Here is a 21,471-nt window from a genome sequence, read left to right as displayed (position 1 = left end):
ACAGAGCCTGACATGGGGCTCGAACTCATGGAGGGTGAGATCATGACCTGAGCTGAAGGCAGATGCTCAACCGACTGAGCCACCCAGGCGCCCCAATATAGGTTGTTTTCAATCCTTTATTTGGGTGCAAGCAACTATTTTAAGAAGTAGTAGGCTGTAAAGAAATTGTTAAAACAAAATCACATTCCATTAAAAACAATTGACTAGCCTATCCAATAAATTATAGTCTATTGATCTTACCTGGAAAGTTAAGGAAGTTTCATTGGTTAAAAATTGGGCCTTATTTCCATTATCCATGATGAATATAGATGCGAAAACTGTGAACAAAATATTAGCAAACCAAAATTAACAATACATTTAGAGAAATCCATACATCATGATCACATGGGATTTATTCCAGGGATACAAGAATGGTTCCATATCTGCAAATCAGTGTAATTTACTGCATTATTAAATGAAGGATAAAAATCACATGATCATCTCAGTAGATGCAAGGAAAAGCATTTGACAAAATTCAACATTCATTTATGATAAAAACTGTCAACAAAGTGGGTATAAATGGAACACGCCCTAATATAATAAAGGCTATCAGTGACAAAACCACAGCTAACATCATACTTAACAAAGAAAAGCTGAAAGCTTTTCCTCTAATACCAGGAACAAGACAAAGAAGCCCTCTTTCACCACTTTTGTTAAACATAGTATTCCAAGTCCCAGCCACAGCAATCAGACAAGAAAAAGAAATAAAAGGCATCCAGATTGATAAGGAAGAAGTAAAACTGTCACTATTTATAGATAACATGATACTATACATTGAAAATCCTAAAGAATCCACCAAAAAACTATTAGAATAAATGAATTCAGTAAAGTTGCAATATACAAAATTAATATATAGAAACCTGTTGGATACAGAAACCTGTTGGATATCTATACAGTAATAACAACTATCAGAGAAATTAAGAAAACCATCCCATGTACAGTGGCATCAAAAGAGTAAAATACCTAGGAATAAATTTAACCAATGAGGTGGGACTTGTACTCTGAAAACTGACGTGGATGAAAGAAATTGAAGATAACACAAATAAGTGGAAAGATATGTCATGCTCCTGGATTGGAAGAATTAATATTGTTAAAATTTCCATGCTACCCAAGCAATCTCCAGCTTCAATGCAGTCACTATTGAAATTGCAATGGCATTCTACAAGAGTCTCATTTGAGACCTAGAGACCTCTGCAGGTTGAAAGTGTTGGAGAAACATCTATCATACAAATGGATGTTATGTCAAAAGAAAACTGGGGTAGCAATACGTATATTGAACAAAACTGACTTTAGAACAAAGATTAACGAGACAAAGAAGGATACTTACATAATAATAAAGGGCATAGTCCAACAAGAGGATATGACTATTGTAAATATTTATGCAACCAACATGGGAACACCCAAATACATGAAGTAGTTAATAGCAAGCATAAAGGAACTAATCGATACTAGAACAATTATAGGGAACTTTACCACTGCGCTTACATCAAAGGATAGATCGTCTAAACAGAAGATCACCAAGGAAACAATGGCTTTGAATGACACATTGAACCAGAGAGATTTAACAGATATATTTAGAACATTCCATCCTAAAACAGCAAAATACACACTGTTTTCAAGTGCACATGAAACATTCTCCAGAATAGATCACATATTAGGCCACAAAACAAGCCTCAAAAAATACAAGAATGAAGTCATACCATGTACCTTTTCTGACCTCAACGCTATGAAACTAGAAGTCAGCCACCAGAAAAAATCTGGAAAGACCACAAATACATGAAGGTAAATAACATGTTACTAAACAATGAATGGAAATAAAAGAAGAAATTTAAAAGTACATGTAAACAAATGAAAATGAAAACATAACAGTTCAAAACCTTTGTGATGCAGCAAAGTGGTTCTAAGAGGGAAGTTTATAGCAATTCAGGCCTACCTCAGGAATCAAGAAGAATCTCAAATAAACAACCTAACCTTACAACAAAGGAACCAGAAAAAGAACAAACAAAACTTAAAACCAGCAGAAGGAAGGAAATAATAAAGATTAGAGCAGAAATAAATGATAATAGAGCTAAAAAAAAAAATCACTGAAACCAGGAGGTGGTTCTTTGAAGAAAAAAAAAATGAATAAAATTGATGAACCTCTAGCCAGACTTATGAAGGAAAAAAAGACAAAGGACCCAAATAAATAAAACCAGAAGTGAGAGGGGAGAAATAACAACCAACACCACAGAAATGTGAGCAACTATAAGAGAATATTATGAAAAACTATATATCAATTAATTGGACAACCTAGGAAAGATGGATAAATTCCTAGAAACATGTAACCTGCCAAAATTGAAACAGGAGGAAATAAAGAAATTTGAGCAGACTGATAACCAACAAAAAAATTGCATCAGTAATCAAAAAACTCCCAACAAACAAAAGTCCAGGATCAGATGGCTTCACAGGTGAAATCTCCCAAACATTTAAAGAGTTAATACCTACTCTTCCCAAAGTATTGCAAAAAATAGGGAAATAAAACTGCCAAATTCATTCTATGGTGCCAGCATTATCCTGATACCAAAACCAGATAAAGACACCACTAAAAAAGAGACCAACAGGCCAGTATCTCTGATGAAACATAGATGCAAAACTCCTCAACAAAATACTAACAAACTGATTCCAACAATACAGTAAAAAGAATCATTCTCATGGTCAAGTGGGATTTATTCTCTGGTTGCAAGGGTTCAATATTCAGTCAGCGTGATACATCACATATGATCATTTCAAGAGATGGAGGAAAAGCATTTGACAAAGTACAACATTGATTCATAATAAAAACCTTTAACAAACTCAGTTTAGAGGAACATACATCAACTAAATAAAGGCTTTATGTGAAAAACCTATAGCTAACATCACCCCCAATGGGGAAAAAAGAGCCTATCCTATAAGGTCAGGAACAAGACCAGGATGTCCACTCTCACCACTTTTATTCAGCATGGTACTAGAAGTCCTAAACACAGCAATCAGATAACACAAAGAAATAAAAGACATCCATATTAGTAAGGAAGAAGTATAACTTTCATCCTTTGCAGATATGATATGATATATATGATACTATACAGAGAAAACCTGAAAGACTCCACACACACACACACACACACACACACACACACACAAAGGCTAGAACTGAAAAAATGAATTCAGTAAAGTTGTAGAATTCAAAATCAGTGTGCAGAAATCTATTGCATTTCTGTACACTAATAATGAAGCAGCAGAAAGTGGAATTAAGAAAATAATCCCATTTGTAATTGCACCAAAAATAATAAGTTACCTAGGAACAAACCTAACCAGAGAGGTGAAGGATCTATACTCTGAAAACTTTAAAACACTGACAAAAGAAATTGAAGATGACACAATGAAATGGAAAGACATTCCATGCTTATGGACTGGAAGAACAAATATTCTATTTAACAAATACTAATATGTATACTACTCAAAGAAATCTACACATTTAATGCAATCCCTATCAAATTACCAACAGCATTTTTCACAGATTAGAACAAACAGTCCTAAAATATTTATGGAATTGCAAAAGATCCCAAATCGCCAAAACAAACTTGAAAAGCAAAACTGGAGTCATCACAATTTCAGACTTCAAGTTACACTACAAAGCTGTAGTAATGAAAACAGTGTGGACTGGCACAAAAATAGACATACAGATGAATGGAACAGAATAGAATATCCAGAAATAAACCCACAGTTTTCTGGTCAATTAATCTTTGACAAAGCAGGAAAGAATATCCAAAAATATCTCTTTGAAAAATGGTATTGAGAAAACTGGACAGCAACATGCAAAAGAATTAAACTGAACCACTTTCTTACATCATACACAAAAATAAATTCAAAATGAATTAAAGACCTAAATATGAAACCTGGAACCATAAAAATCCTAAAAGAGAACACAAGCAATAATTCTCTTGACAACTTTCCATGGCAACTTTTTTCTAGAAAGGTTCCCTGAGGCAAGGGGTACAAAAACAAAAATAAGCTCGGGACTGCATCAAAAAAGGAATCTTCTGCACAGTGAAGGAAACACTGAATGGAAGAAGATATTTGCAAATGACATATCTAATAAAGCATTAGTATCCAAAATATAAAAAGAACTTTCTATGACTCAACACCCAGAAAAGAAATAATTCAATTAAAAATAAGCAGAAGACATGAACAGACATTCCTCCAAATAAGACATAAAGATGGCCAACACATCCATAAAAAGATGCTCAACATCACTTATCTTCACAGAAATGCAAACCAAAACTACAATGAGAGATGACCTCACACCTGTCAGAATGGCTAAAATCAGTAACATAGGAAACAACAGGTGTTGACAAGGATGTGGAGGAAGAGGAACCCTTGGGGTGCCTGGGTGGCTCAGTCGGTTAAGTGACTCTTGGTTTTGGCTCAGGTCATGATCTCATGGTTTGTGAGTTTGAGCTCTGCATCGGGCTCTGTGCTGGTAGTGCGAGCCTGCTTGGGATTCTCTCTCTCCCTCTCTCTCTGCCCTTCCCCGTTTGTACTGTCTCTCTCTCTCTCAAAAATAGGTAAATAAAAACTTTTTTTAAAAAAGGAACCCTCTTGAACTATTGTTAGGAATGCAAACTGGTGCAGCCACTATGGAAAACAGTATGAAGGTTCCTCAAAAAATTAAAAACAGAAGTACCTGAGGCGCCTGAGTGGCTCAGTCAGTTAAGCATCTGACTCTTGATTTTGGCTCAGGTCATAATCTCAGTTTGTGAGATTGAGCCCCGTATCAGGCTCTGCGCTGACAGCATGGAGCCTGCTTGGGATTCTCTCTCTCCTTCTCCCCTGCCCATGCCCTCTTCAAAAAAATAAACAAAAAAAATAAACTACCTTATAATCCAGCAATTGCCCTACTGGGTATTTACACAAAGAATACAAAAACACTAATTCAAAGAGATACATATACCCCTATATTTATAGCAGAAGTATTTACAATAGTCAATATATGGAAGCAGCCCAAGTGTCCATTGATAGATGAATGGATAAAGATGTGGTATATATATCCAGTGGAATATTATTCAGCTCTAAAATAGAATGAAATCTTGCTATTTCAGTGACATTGATGGAGCTAAAGACTATAATGCTAAGTGAAATAAGTCAATCAGAGAAAGACAAATACCATATAATTTTACTCATATGTGAAATTTAAGAAAAGAAAAACAAATGAACAAAAGAAAATGAAAGTTAGAGGCAAACCAAGAAACAGACTCATAAGTATAGAGAACAAACTGGATGGTTACCAGAGGCGGGTAGATGGGTTCGAAGATGGGTGGAATAGGTGATGGGGATTAAGGAATTCACTTGTCATGATGAGCACTGAGTGTTTAATATAAAAACAATAAAAAAAATCCCTTCTCCCCAAAAGTTAATGTTTGTGTATGTAATGTGAATTGAAAATAAACAGCAATTTCATTTTTTAAAAAAGCAATGGCGTCTTTCACAGATTTAGAACAAATAATCCTAAGAATTTGTATGGAATTACTTCAAGACCCTGAACAGCCAAAGTAATCTTGAGAAAGAACAACAGAACTGGAGCTATCACTCTTCCTAATTTCAAACTATACTACTAAGCTATAGAAATCAAAACAGTATGGTACTGGCACAAAAACACAGACCAATGGAACTGAATACAGAGTCCAGAAATAAACCCATGGTCAATTAGTTTACAACAAGAATATATAATGGGAAAAAGACAGTCTCTTCAATAAATGATGCTTGGAAAAAATGTGCAAAAGAATGAAACTGGACCACTTTCTTATACCATATACAAAAATAAACCCCAAATGGATTAAAGACCTAGGGCGTCTGGGTGGCTCAGTCAGTTGAGCATACAACTCTTCATTTCGGCTTAGTCCTGATTCCAGGGTCATGGGAACAAGTCCTGCACCAGGCTGTGTGCTGGGTATGGATTCTACTTAAGATTCTCTCTCTCTTCCTCTGCCCCTCTCTCCTGCTGTCTCTCTAAAAAAGAAGAAAAAAGAAAAAAAACATTTTTTAATTAAAAGTAAAAAAGCTTTTGCTAGTAAAGGAAACCATCAATAAAACAAAAAGGCAACTCAATGAATGGGAGAGGATATTTGCAAATGATTTATCCAATAAAAAATTACTATTCAAAATATATAAAGAACTTATAGAACTCAACACCAAAAAACCACAATCTGATTAAAAAAACAGGTGGGAGACCAGAATAAACATTTTCCAAAGAAGGCATACAAATGGCCAATGGATACAGGAAAAGATACCTAATATCACTAATCATCAAGGAAATGCACATCAAAACCACAATGAGATATCACCTCTCAGAATGGCTGGTATTAAAAGACAAGAAATAACAAGTGTTGGCAAGGATGTGGAGAAAAGGGAATGTAAATTGGTACAGCCATTGTGGAAAACAGTATGGAGGTTCCCCCCAAAATTAAAAATAGAGTTCCTGTGTGATACAGCAATTTCCCTTCTGGGTACTTATCTGAAGAAAATGAAAAGATATCTGCACTCCTGTATTCATGGCAGCACTATTTAAAATAGCCAAGACATAGAAGCAACTTAAGTGTCCATCGGTAGATCAACAGATAAAGATGTGTGTGTGTGTGTGTGTGTGTGTGTGTATCTTTTCATACACACACACACACAATGGAATATTACTCAGCCATTAAAAGAATGAAATCTTGCCATTTGTGATAACATGGGTGGACCGGGGGGTATTATACTAAGTGAAATAAGTCAGAGAAAGGCAGATACTGTAGGATTTCACTTGTATGTAGTGAACAAAAAGAAAACAAATGAACAAACAAAACCTAAACAGACTAATAAATGCAGAGAATGAACTTGTGGTTGCCAGATGGGAGGAGATGGGGGCGGGGGGTGGCGGGGAATGAGCAAAGTAGGTGATGGGGATTAAGGGGTACAAACTTCCAATTATAAAAGAAGACCTGGAGATGTAGTAAAGTACAATATAAGCAATATAGTCAGTAATATTATAATAACTTTGTATGGTGATAGATGGTGATTACACTTCTGGTGACTATTTCATAGTGTTCATAAATGTTGAATCAGTATGTTGTATCTGAACCTAATATTGTATGTTATCTGTACCTTAAAGGTGCATGCGCGCACACACACACACACACACACACACACACACACACAATTAGACCTGATTGTTAAATAATCTTTTTGTTGGTATCATTTGTGAATGAGAATAACATATAACCTCTTGTATCAGTACTTTAATTTTACACATTCAGTCTCTTTAGAACGTTAATCATTTTTCAAAAGTTGTGCATCACTAGGTAGCTAAGCTACCTAAGTAACTAAAGTTGTCTAGATTAAAAGTTCCATATTTTACTATATTTAAAGAAACCTGTGCTTTATTTTTCAGAAATAAAACACTTGAGAAACAGTGAGCATAAGTAGCCAAATATTAACTTATAAAAACGGGATTTTAGAGTAATGGCTAGGGAAATATAGCCCTAGTTACAACATGGTATCTTTCTCAGAAACCTTTCATGTTACAGATTATGGTAAGAAAAACCCTTCTTGTCAGTTCAGTCTGTATCCTTGAGGTATGCTGAGCTCTGTTTTTCTCCCGTGGCCACATAACTTCTCTTAGTTTTAGCCACATATATGTAGTCTATTTTCTCTGGTTAGGCTTTTAGAACTAATCATGTGAGAGGTTTGTTTACTTTTCCAGTTCCCTACTCTCACAGATTTTCTTCTGTTCCCAAATGCCTGTAGAAAGTCATTACAAAATATTTGATAAGGTTGGAGTTGTAAAAGCCATCTGTCATCTGTCTTTTCCTGATCAGAAGGAGGTCTTTTCTTGTTAATGCCCTCCTCCTCTCTTCCTAAGTTTGTGCACACAGAGGAAATATTCATTCATTTAGGTGCCTTACACCCCTCAACAACTTCAGAAAATGACTTTAGTGGAAAACTACCTTAGGTAAAGGGCTGACATCCCAATTTAAACACAATACATTGGATCAACTGGTTTCATAAGGATTGTTCTACTGAAGTGACCCTATTAATTTAGTTTCTAATGGTTGTTATCTTATATATAAAATATCCTTGAAGATGAATTAAAAATGCCTTGTTTTTCTTAAATAACGGAGTTTTAGTAATTTATTTTTTGCCTCCCCCCACAATAATTTTTTATTTTGCTTTCATTTTCTTTCCTGTATTCTAACATAATAAATTGAATACATTTCTCCTGTTTTAGGCTCTTGAAAATCATTTACAACAAAAACATTCTGCAGAGCTTCAGTCATTAAAAGATGCACATAGAGAGTCAATGGAGGGCTTCCGGATAGAAATGGAACAGGAACTTCAGACTCTTCGGTTTGAATTAGAAGATGAAGGAAAGGCCATGCTTGGTATTTTGAAAGGATTATAATCTTGTCATATTTATTTGTATCTTCTTTAAAATTCAACATGAAATGACAAAGTTTTATTTTTAATTTTTGACACACCAAAATGAGTATCTAAGTGTTTTGCATATTTGAAGTTACCAGATGAAGAGGTGAGTGTGGAGGAGTAGAATGGATAAAACACAATGAAGTGAGGTCCCCTCACCTTTCTCCGTACTCTGGCGATGTAAGCAGCACTCACTGGGGCTTCCACCTATTAAGAGACTAAATGGAGTTGCCCTGACTTTCCAGTGACCGAAAGGAGTAGATAAGTATGGAGCCACACGTCCTTAGACATGATAGTCATATGGGTTGTTTGTTTTGTTTTTTTTTTTTCCCACTTCAGGATTTTGTTTGTATGAGAAAACTCTTTAGGTCTGACTTTTTGCTTAGGTATTTTTCAGATATTTTTTATTGGGATTTTAATCTTTGAAGTGTTCAAATCACTACCCTTCTTATGGAGAGATCAGTTGAGTTTTGAAGAAATACTGCATAGGTATTTAAAGAGTTTGGGGGTGGGAGGGTTTGGTGTTGTTTGGTAACTTTATTCCTACCATCTCATTTTCCTTCTGTTTGTTTTTTTCCCCAAAATCTCTTAATATAAGTTTTTATTGTATGTTGTCACATTTCAGTGGCATATGCTTTCTAAGTAGGAATTGGAAACAGAGAAGACCAAAGTGTTGTGAATACTTTGGGCCTCAAAGGCAAAGCCATTTGACCCAATACATCATCTCTATTATTGCTGGGAGCCCTAGGCCAGGTCATCATAGTTCTCTCCTCTTCCTCTGTGACAAGACACTGCGATAGCCAGGGTGAAAATCATCATAAGAATGTTTATCAAACATTTGGGGAATACCTGTTTACATGCTACAGAAACTGCTGAGCAAGGAGAACTAAAAAGTGAACTGCTGCTCTGTCTTTACATACAAGGAGCATACAGTCCAATGCAGAGGTAGCCTTTGGAGAATTCTGGCCCAAGGAAAGCACAGACTTTCCACAACTGTATGAAAAGAAGTAGAAACAGGCCAAGTGTTAGCACTATTGTTTAGTCCATTGAAACTTGATTAAATACCTCTTTGTTGGCAAAAGGACTTTTTGTGATTTTAATTAAACTTTTTTATTTTGAGATAATTATAGATTCATATGAGCTTGTAAGAAATAATACAGAGAGATCCTCTGAACACTTTAGACAGTTTCCCCCAGTGGTAACATCTTTCAAAACTGTAGTTCATATCACAACCAGGATACTGACATTGATACTGTCAAGACACAGAACACTCCCATTACCATGAGGATCCCATTTATAGCAACACCTACTTCCCTTTCCTTCCCACCTTTGATGCCTGGTAACCATTAATCTGTTATCCATTTCTATTATTTTGTCGTTTAAAAATGTTATAAATGGAATAACATATCACCTTTTGGTGATTGTTTTTTTTTCACTCAGCATAATTCTCTGGAGATTCATCCAGGTTGTCGTACGTATCAATAGTTTGTCCCTTTTTATTGCTGAAGGACAATTGTTATTCTTTACCCATTGAAGGACATCTGGTGTTTTCAGTTCTGTGTAAGAGTAAGCTTTCATTTCTCTGAGATAAATGCCTAGGAGTAGAGTTGCTGGATCATATGATGATTGTAGGTTTAGTTAAGAAACTGTTTTCCAGAGTGGCTGTACCTTTTCACATTCTCACCAGCAATGAATGAGTGACAGTTTCTTTCACATCCTTACCAGCATTTGATGTCACTGTTTCGTATTTTAGCCATTCAGATAGGAGTGTGGTATTACCTCATTGTGAATTTTACTTTGCACTTCTCTAATGGCTACTTATGTTGAACATGTTTTCAGGTATTCATTTGCCATCTGTATCTCTTTTCTAACTGGATTGTTTGTATTTTTACTGTTGAGTTTTGGGAGCTCTTCATGTATTCTAGGTACCAGTCCTTTGTCAGGATTCTTCAGGTCTACATTTTGCACCCCTTATACTATTGAAATTACTGTCCCTGAAGTCACCATTGAACTTTGAAATTCCAAATTCATATATTCTCACTAGCTCTCATCATATTTGCTCTGTCTGCATCATTTGACCTCTTTGACCTTCTTGAATCTTCTTTTCCCATTGGTCTCCATGATCATATACTCACCGCACTGCATTCTGACCTCTGCTTTTTAAGAATCTTCACTTGCTGCTCCTGTTTTCTATGCATCTGTTAAATATGGCTGTTTCCCAATCTTTAGTCCCCAGCCTTTTGGTCTGTTTTTCAGTCTTCAGGCTTTTCCCGGTTGATTGGATTCACAGTTATGGCTCCAACTACTATCTAATGTGCTAGTGACTCCAAATATGTATTTCGAGACCGAACTCCTTTCCTTGTGAATTAGATTTCTATTTCTTATTGCATATTAGAAAGTTAGATATTGTAAATTATATTCTATATTTTTAAATATTAGCTTACCATCTTTCTCAAGTCCAAAGTGTATTGCCATTCCTGTACCTTCCATTTTAACTAAGAGTGTCACTGTTTACCCAGTTGCCCAAGCCAGGAAGCTAGGAGAACTTATTTTCTTTTGCTTCCACATTCTGTTATTTCCTCCACTTTTCATAGTCATATCATTTTTCACCTGGGTTATTGTCATAACCTTCTCGCTGATCTTTCTTCCTTCAGTTCATCCTTCAGACTCCAGTCTGGCTAATCTGTGTAAGACTCAAATCTCACCATGTAACTTCCCAACTTTAAATCCTTCACTGATTCCCATATACCACCTCACTGCCTGTCAAGTTTTTCCACTGAAGCTGCCCTTCATACCAGGGGAGACTAAACTTATGCCCTATGTGGAGGCCTCAGGAAGAGCCTAAATTGACTAGCTACAAGCACAGCATTTCTTTGAAGTCATCTTATGTTTTAGCTTTAGAATATATAATTTGCATTTTACTCACATCTCCTTTGTATTAACATGAAAGTAATGACTTTCCCCTAAATCTTTAAGTACAGTTCATGTTTCAGATGATGATATTGTATACACTAAAAGTCCCTCAGATATACTGCCACACATATCCCAGACTGAGAACCATGAACCTAAACATAAAGTAAAAAGCATTTTATGCTACAACTTTCTCAGACTGGGCTCCATTTTCTTTCCAGTATGACCACATGTTCTGTGGGCATCTGCCACACCATCTTCCTATAGTTTACCTGATAAATTAGGTTCTCTCTGCTTTTGCATATCTTATCCCTTTCTCATTTATGCTTTTCTCTTTCTCCACTTGGAGAACCCCTACTCAGTGCTATAGACTGAGGCCCTGTGACAGTTCCTTTGTGATAGCATTCCTAATTTCCTTCTCCTAGGAAATGGTGCTTCCACTGCTGTGCTTTCATTATAACTAATATTCATTTCTGATATTCCACTTAATTCCCTGGCATGATGCCTTTCCCTGTAGCCTATGCAGTTATTAGAACAGGGTCATATTTTGTTTTCCCTTAGTACAGTACCTGACATTCAGTAAATGTGGATTGTATCAAATAATCTCAAATTCAAATAAAAATGATGATTTACAAATCACTAAGAGCACTCACCAGCCAGTGCTTAACATCTTTCAGAAATATTGTGGAAGAATTCTTACCTGGGTGGGAAGTTGCTTCCTAAATGAATATATGTTGTGGTATTATTCAGCTCTAAAATGATGTTATTCCAGTAGTGAATGAGAAAAGTTAAAAATATTTCATTTCCATTAGCACCTTACTGCCAAACTCAAAGCATATATGGAAATTCCTTGATCTATTGAGCAGATGAAAATTTTCTTGTTCTTATCAAAGCTGGATGACATTTAAATTCATGACATTCTATGACAGTCTATGATATTTTAATGGGCATACACAAGTGTCCTAATTTTAAAAATAATATTCTGTGACTTTTATAATTTTTACGTAAAGTATCAGTAATATTTTTCAATATACTAAAGCTCTTTTTTCCCTCGGATTGCAGCTTCCTTACGATCAGAACTAAACCATCAACATGCGGCTGCAATTGATTTGTTACGGCACAGTCATCATCAAGAATTGGCAGCTGCTAAAATGGAATTAGAACGAAGCGTAGATATTAGCAGAAGACAGGTAAAGAAGAACATGTTATGGGATGATTCCTTAAATGTGGATAGATCTGAATGTTCACAATTTTCTGAAAATTTTGTAATAACTAGTATTTACATTAGTTACTATTTACTACCTATATTGAAGAGCTTTATTTTTAAAGGGAAATAAGGTAATTTGACTTATTATATTGGTCATAAAATTACATTTTATGACTTTTTAATTGAATATATTGAATTTTACTTGCATCCTGAGAAAGCGATCAATGAAATATGAATAACACAAAGAGTAAAGACAGAATACCATAAAACAGCATTGTCTATAGGCGGACCTCTTCTGTATCTGCTATCTACTGTGGTAGTCACTGGCCACATGGGCCAAATATGTCTAGTGTGACCGAGGACCAGGATTTTCAATTTTGTTTAATTTTAAATCATTTAAACTTGAATTTAAATAGTCATGCTGGATAGCATAGCTATGGAAGTAGTAGGTCCTCAAAAAAAAAAAAAAAATATTTCCATACCACTCTAGCACAGGTAATATTTATGCTTTTTAAACTTCACTCTTTAATGAAGTATACTTCCTTTAATTAGAGAACTTATGATCTTGAATATATGTCTACCCAGGTGGAGGGATTTCTAGGCATAGTGTAATGAAGTCCATTATTTTTTAGACTTAAGACTTTTACTTTGTTAGTCTTTAGCTATGTTAAATGATCAGCTCAAATTTTCTCTTCATTGCTATGAAGTTTTAAATGAGCCACCTTATAATCATGGAGGGAAGTTCTATCTTCAACTATGCTGACACTGAAATTGACAATATCTAGTAGACATTGTGAAAAACAGTGACTTCTAGGAATATGGAAGGGAGCTTATCTTTCAGACAAGGTAACTGTTAGATCAGCACAAAGCAGACAAAGTCTGCTTTCTAAACCATATGATATGTGTGGGTTGGGATGGCCTACCTAGATGCAGGGAATTTTTAGATTAAAGGACAGTGGTGCCAGCATTTTACTGTAAGCCCATATAACTTGGTGAGTATGTAGGAGCCCTGCATTCTAATTTCAGCTCTGCCATTCATATACATCCTCCTTGAACAGGTATCTCTTGGGTATTGGTTTCCTTGTCTGTAAAATGTGTGGGAAATTGCATTTTATGGTCTTTTGGGCCTCTTGTCACCCTGATATTATCCATATAAACTGTATCCATATAAACACTTCATATATATATGGAAAAAGAAGAGCCTTTAGATTTTTTTCAGCAGTTTGCTTTCGAAGCAGTGTCATTACATTTGACATTCCAGTATGTCATTTTCGTTCCTTTAGATAAATGCAGAAAGCAAATATTAGAATATGTTTAAGAATTATTTGTAGGGATACCTGGCTGGCCGAGTTGGTAGAGCATGCAATTCTTGATCTTGGGGTTGTGAGTCCAAGTTCCGCATAGAGCTTACTTTAAAAAATAATTATTTGTATTTTGCAGAGTAAGGAACATATGTGTAGAATAACAGATCTACAAGAGGAATTAAGGCACAGAGAGCATCACATCTCAGACTTGGATAAGGAGGTACAGCACCTTCATGAAAATATAAGTGCCCTAACCAAAGAATTGGAATTTAAGGGGAAAGAAATTCTCAGAATACGAAGTGAATCTAACCAACAGATGAGGTATGTCATTAATCACAACAGACAGAATATACAGTGTTACCTGAAAGACTGCTATAATAGTAGTTAGCAATACATGCTTATTTTTATGACTAGACTGCCTTCTCGTAGATATTGAAGACCACTCCTTTATTTGTTGATGGCTGTAATTTAGAACATAGATAAAATGTTGGTATTTTGAATAATATGTATGTACTCATTAACTTTGGAAACTATACAATTAACTAAAATCTTTATAATGTAATTTAAAAAGCATTAAAGGAGACAACTTTAACAAACTCGAAGATAGGAGCAAAGTAAGTTATTTTAGGCTATTTCCAATAATTTTCTCTATATTATACATAAAACCATTTCAAATCTGTAGAATATAGAAAGTTTTGAAAGCTTGATTTCAGAATAACATTTTCTTAACCAAAAATAAACAGGTTGCATGAACAAGATTTAAACAAGAGACTTGAAAAAGAGCTGGATGTCATGACAGCAGACCACCTCAGAGAGAAAAATATCATGCGGGCAGATTTTAATAAGACTAACGAGCTACTCAAGGAAATAAATGCAGCTTTACAAGTGTCGTAAGTCATATTATATTAAAGAAAATTCATATGTGGGACATAAACTGAGGAGACTGTGTCTAACCTCAGATTAGCTATTCTTTTTAAATCTAATTAAGGGATACTTAAAAAAGAAAACATAAGTGCTATATTCCAGATGGTAATTGCAGTATGATATTTTATTTAACGAGAATAAGGCAATTGAATGATTGTTTCTCAGCTGCCACTGTTCTGGTTCTGCTAGGACAGTCCTTGCCTAAAGCCTGTCCCTCAGGATCTTGAACCAACATGCCATGGTGAAAACTCCAAAGATGTCCATTATATAATATTAAATACAAAGGGCATATTGTGGCCAAAAGGAATATTATGATCCTATACATAAACTAATAATACGTATTTTATATACAAATATCAAAAAATCTTGAAAAACAAATACAGAATTTTAATGACAGTACTTCCATCTAGAGAGTGGATTACAGGGTATTGGAGGTGGGGAAGAGCAAAAACTATAAAAATATCTTATACTCTACAGAGAGATTGTTGGAATTCACACAAACATTTAATATTGATTTGAAAAATTAGTGCAAGTTAAACATCACAGATAGTTACTACTCATACATAGTAACTCCAGTATTGTTAAAACCAAGATTTATCACTGTTGCCTAATGTTTTAAGAAAGTATTTAATAGCTTTTCTCTTTTCTCCACATTTCTAAACTCTTATAGCCAATGTGCAAATAACATTCACTCCATCTCTGTGCCCTAAACCCTGGTCCAACTTAAATTATTTTAGAATTAATTAATCTAAACTGCTGCTGCTGCAAATGGTTTATTCACCTTTAGTCTATCTTCTTCCAGTCAATTTAAAATGCTGAATAAAAATATGTAAATATCTCCACATAGTTCACTAAAGTCAAAATAGTGACTAATCCCATTAACCTTAGTCTCAAAATGAAACTTAAACTCCTAGTGTCACTGTGCCTTATCCACCTGTGTCCACCACACTGACAGTTTCCTTCTGAGATTCTGTTATGTTTCCTCTACAGTCTAGAATAATCTGTTGTTACTACCTGATTACCTATCCCCATCTAAATATCTCCTCACATTTTATTCATTTAACTGATTAAGCTTCATAGTTGCTTTTGTTACATATATGTAACATATACAACCACATTCACTTCAGCTGAAACAAAAAACAGACCCCAGTTGTTGGCATTTACTTCAGTGGTGGCTTCTCAAGTGAGGTACTCTGCAATGGACACACAGGATTTTCGCATTAGTAGGCACTTGAATGTTTCCTGAATGCATTTTTTGAGAATTCTAACATTTATCACATTATGAAGTTATACTTGAAATGATGAGGAGACCTGTGAGATCATTTTCCCAGTCACGATGATTTCTGGTGTTTCCTGGTTTTGGAGGTAATATTTAAATCCTTTTGAGCTACAGTAAGAGCTCAGGTATCTTCCATGTAGAAGAGTGCATCCATCACCTTAGGCATTTTGCAAAAATTAGTTACAGTAAACCCCACTCTTGGCTTTCCCTTCTCCTGGCCTCAGTGTTACTCATTGGGCAGAGGCTGAAATCCTGGTATCTCCCTCTTCACAGTCTGAAAAAACATGCTCACAAAAATAACCTGTGTCTATCCGTGTGTACTGTCTCCTTAGGAATGTTAATTTACAAAGATTAAAGATTTATTTCTACTTTATTCTGTTTTATATGGTTTTACACATTAGGAATTTTCAGTAGATAGTAAATAACTTAGTTTTGCTAATTATGGTAATTTTTAATTGAATTAGTATTACTCATGAGTCAAATATTTGATCTGCTTTTCTAGATCTACCACTTGTTTTATACTTCAGCTAGATCCATGTTAACCAACTGTATTTCTTTTTCCACCAGAAAACTGCTATCATACAATTAGTCTCTAGTTTAGGTATTTACTCTTTTAGTTGAAACCAAACACACACTCAAATAAATGTATTTAGACCAGGGCTGCCCAGATTTTTCTATGATAACGACAATGTCCTGTATCTGCTCTGCCCAGTACAGTTGTTACTAGCCACAGTGGCTGTTGACCATTTGAATTGTGGCTAGTGCCACCAAGGAATTGAATTTTTAATTTCATTTTAATTAATATAAATGTAAATAGCCACGTATGGACTAGTGGCTACCATATTGGGAAAGCACAGTTTCTTGTTTTTGTTTTTTTGAGAGAGACAGAGACAGACAGAGTTTGCAAGCAGGGGAGGGATAGAGACAGAGGGAAACACAGGATCCGAAGCAGGCTTCAGGCTTTCAGCTGTTGACACAGAGCCCGATGCGAGGCTCGAACTCACAAATCGCAAGATCATCATGACCTGAGCCAAAGTCAGACAATTAACCAACTGAGCCACCCAGGCACCCCTGGAAAGCACAGTTTTAGACAATTGAGATATTTCTGCCCCATATCCTTAAATGCAGCCTGCTCGGATCTGCTGAATGCCTTCATCAGTGGTGATGAGCAGGGAGACTGCATTCCAGGTTAAGGAGCTGGGGGGACAACATTTGAACTATTCTTAGCCTGTTGCAAAGGACTATGGACACCTTACTGAAGTTCCTAATCAACTGCATGCTAACTTTAAGTCTTTGAAATTGGAAAAGCCCTGTGGAATCATAGAAGTGGGTGGTAGTGGAAGGGCTGCAGCTTTATGGGTCAGGCTGAAGCCTGAAGTGGAAGGGCCTCTCGAGCAGCTGGAAGCTTTCTTTCTGTTACTGCCCCAAACCCTGTTTGGACTTCAGGGAAGAGGGGAATGGAAATTTAAAGAATGGAAAGGTACCCTCTAAACATTGTGGAAATGGTGATGAGTTCTGTAGTTATGGAATGATTACTAGAAAACCCCCTCTCTAGTGCTAGGTACTCAAGTCTTAGATTTTCTGATACTCTATAGAAACTATTTTATTTTCCTGAGTGGGATAGTAGTAAAACCCTTGTGTCTAATATGTCATAGTTTTTGTTTGTTTTAGGAACAAATGAGAGAATGGCTGTTTTAAAGAACTTTAAGCCAAATCTAAATCTATATAGAACGTGGGTGGGGTCATGAAATCTTTATTATGCAAAAAGGGGAGTTCAGAGATTATTATTGATTGTCTAGTTTACATTAACTTCTCACTGTAGTGAAACAAAAGGAGTTTCTTCTTGGGGGAAGCATTGAGTTTTCTGTATGGGGCCTTTAAGTAGGTAAGTAATCCCTAATTGAAAAAACACTCCACCATATTGGAATTACCACTCTTTAAAAGTTGTTGATAAAAGAGTTCTTTTATCTATACTACTATAATCATCTTTTGTTGTTGTTGTTTGATTTTTAAATTACCATTCAGGTTGTGTTCATAAGTTTTGTGAGGTAAGGAGATAGTAGTCTGTGCCCATAAATTATGGGGAAAGAAAGATTCAACATTAAACTTCTTCAATTATTGTATTTCCTTTCTTTAAACTGTAGAGAAGGATGGTATAATAGAGTTTATTTTTATATAGTTAAAATTCTAAAATATATGTGTGCCAATACTGTTTGGCCTATAATCTCAATTTGCTGACTTTGTCAATTATTTTTATAAAGCATAGGAGTACTGCCACCTTGAAAAGTTTTTTATATGTTTTATACAGCTTTTTTATGTATTCATATTTTTGGTTTGTGTTGTTCATGAACCCTAGACATTGACCTATATATTCCCAGAGCCAAAAAAAAAAAAAAAAATCAGGGCATGCATGCCTGGGGAGAATCCAACAGTGACCTAATTAGTAATTATATATGTTTTACTTCTGTTTTCTCTAGTATTACTTTTTTTAATTTAAAAAAAAATTTTTAATATGAAATTTATTGTCAAATTGGTTTCCATACAACACCCAGTGCTCCTCCCAACAGATGCCCTCCTCAATGCCCATCACCCACCCTCCCCACCCTCCCACCCCCCATCAACCCTCAGTTTATTCTCAGTTTTTAAGAGTCTCTTATGGTTTGGCTCTCTCCCTTAACTTTTTTTTCCCCCTTCTCCTCCCCCATAGTCTTCTGTTCTCAGTATTAGTTTTAATGTGAATCTGTATTTTGAGTAAAAGACTATACAAACTTGTACATTTCCCCTCAAGGCAGTGTTTCCCAGGCTTTATTAACCTTTCAGAATTTGGTCATTTCTGGCTACCAGCTACCTTTGATATGATTTTCATATTTTTAATTGACTCATTATAACTTAAAAAATTTAACAGGAAAACTTGATTATTTCTGCACTAAAACCATTATTACTACTGAAAAATTGTATCCATTTTTCTTTTTTTTTTTAAATGTTTATTTTTGAGAGACAGAGTGTGAGCAGGAGAGGGGCAGAGAGAGGGGGAGACATAGAATCAGAAGCAGGCTCCAGGCTCTGAGCTGTCAGCACAGAGCCTGACAGGGGGCTTGAACCCACAAACCATGACCTGAGCTGAAGTTGGATGCTCAACCAACTGAGCCACCTAGGCGCCCCTGTATCCATTTTTCTAAATAGAAGTTAGGCTGGGGCACCTGGATGGCTCACTTGGTCAAGCATCCTTACCATTCTTGTGGGTTCTTGAGTTTGAGCCCCACAGTGGGCTCCATGCTGTGACAGTGCAGAGCTGTTTGGCCCTCCCCCACTCATGCTGTCTCTCTCTCTCTCTCTCTCTCTCTCTCAAAATAAATAAACTTTAAAAATAAGTAAATAAATAAATAGAAGCTAGGCTGTAATTATACAAATGTAAATTCTGTGAAAATACAACAATGTTATTAGATCCTAACTACTATTTGATGCTGCAGGCCTGCCCAAGTGGTATGAAGTAGGGTAATAAGCATATGTTATAAAGGCCATTTAAGATACATAGAACAAAACTGTGACTTTTTTCCTTCTTGTGACCAGAAAGATTAAAGGAGAATAAAACTAAGGTCATTTCCTGTACCACCAGTTGTTCACACCTAGTCTTTAGGAAGCAGTGCTGGCCTAGAGTTCACAGGGGCAACTGAAGAAAGAGATTGTTGACCAGCGTTGGCTTGAAATGGATCAGAGTAATACCAAGGGCTCTTCCTGTTAGGATTTTGAAAGACTTGGTAATTCTGGAAATATATTTGCAAGTTAAATCTAGATCATTTTACTTGTTCTCTCCTTTAATGCTTTCCCATTTATATTTATATGAATGGTTTCTTCAATTTAATCAATTATTTTTTCCCTTTAATATCCAGGTATCTTTTAAAAGGTGTGTGTGTGTGAGAGAGAGAGAGAGAGAAAGAAAGTCATTTTGTGGAGAGGATTAACTGATGACAGTTTTGTAGGTAAAGCATGCTTTACCTAAATGAGAACTTACACTAGAATTGAGGCTCAGAGCAAAAAAGATGGGTCACGGGTTGTAAGTGATTTAGACTCACTTTTCCTTAACTTCTCATTGTACTAGAACTAAAACAATAGACATAATAGTTTTATTTTTTTTAATTTTGTTCTGTTTTGGGGTTGTTTTTTTTTCCATAATAGTTTTAAATAAGGTGTTAAATTGAGTTTTTTAGTGACCATTTACTGCCAAGTATTCTTGTTTAGCTGCAGGAAGCAGTACAAAAATCTTGTATTTTGTGTTTAATGATAAAGTTCTACAGTGACATCTTGTGGCTACTCCAGTATTAAACCCAATGCCTTTTTCCTTGACTGGATTATTGTTTCTCAAGCTTCTTAAAACTGTTGCCCTTAAAACACGGTATCATTATAAAATGCAAGTCCCTTTATGTGAGCCCAGTGAAATCACATCTTTCACTCAGTCTGCATGGTCACAAAAGAACAAAAGTAAAGACAGTGAAACTAACCTCAAACTGAACTGACAAAGACCAACTGATTCTGAGACTGCCCCTTCCTAACCCCACACTTCCCTTCATCCACACACCTCCCTAAACCCTCTAGATTAGAACTTTAGCTTGGAGTGAGTTAGTGTAGGAGTTTACTAAAATTCCTAAAGTACACAGAGATTCTTGTACCCCTTTAGAATTAGGGGGTGGGAGTAGATCACAGAATCCTAGAAGACAGATTGTCTAGAAGTTATTCAGTATTTGTTGAGTGAATAAGTTTTTCTGTGTGTCTTCATCCACCATGATTTTATTGAGCTTAATTTCTATCCTTTTATTTTCAAAGGAGTGAATTTTTAAGTCGTTCTATTTAAATTTTCTAAAATTGAAAGTACTTCTTCTGTAGCAGTTTCCATTTGCATCCTCTTCATTCTGCCTTGTCCTGTATTTTTGGACCCTGCATGGTCTGTGGAGCCTCTGCTCATAAAGGGTGGCCTCTATCCTGGAGTCTTCAGTGGCATTCAGTCCTGTTGCCTTCTTGTCTCATTCAGGGCAGAAAAAGGGAAAAATGAAATTATCTGATGTACTTTTTTTACAGTGTAATGTATTAGCTGATAATACAGAATTTTTAAATTGAGTTTCCCATAAACCGGAAAAGAATGATGTTATTATATGTGTCCTTTGTTTCCCTTTCCTCTGTATCTTTTCTTGTCCCTTGTCCCTTTTTTGATATGTTACCAGTCCTTATGTCATCACACAGGAGTATAATTTTGGTAAGTTCTCCTGATAGTGAGCCTACAATTCCAGCATCAAACCTGTATTTAGAGGTATTATTCAATATATCATTTCTTCTACAGAACT

The 21,471-nt window shown here is 35.6% G+C and overlaps 1 protein-coding gene across 11 annotated transcripts in view; it reads left to right on the top strand.

Annotated features, from left to right (window-relative positions):
• FAM184A (family with sequence similarity 184 member A) overlaps positions 1-21,471 on the top strand; it is a 122,051-nt gene that overhangs the window by 92,896 nt on the left and 7,684 nt on the right. For 8 of the 11 annotated variants that reach the window (XR_006717525.1, XM_045499421.1, XM_045499418.1 and 5 more), the window contains 4 exons: positions 8,318-8,471; positions 12,484-12,611; positions 14,069-14,253; positions 14,676-14,822. Coding sequence is in view for 10 of the 11 variants with exons in the window: in XM_045499421.1 (XP_045355377.1) it covers positions 8,318-8,471; positions 12,484-12,611; positions 14,069-14,253; positions 14,676-14,822 (614 nt within the window). In the remaining variant the exon portion in view is untranslated. The remainder of the gene's footprint in view (positions 1-8,317; positions 8,472-12,483; positions 12,612-14,068; positions 14,254-14,675; positions 14,823-21,471) is intronic. The other 3 variants (XM_045499426.1, XM_045499424.1, XM_045499423.1) reach the window with 1 other exon arrangement.

Source organism: Leopardus geoffroyi, chromosome B2 (assembly GCF_018350155.1).
Source record: "Leopardus geoffroyi isolate Oge1 chromosome B2, O.geoffroyi_Oge1_pat1.0, whole genome shotgun sequence".
Taxonomy (NCBI): domain Eukaryota; kingdom Metazoa; phylum Chordata; class Mammalia; order Carnivora; family Felidae; genus Leopardus; species Leopardus geoffroyi.
The sequence above is the reverse complement of the archived record's forward strand: the minus strand, read 5'-3'. Positions and strand labels throughout refer to the sequence as shown.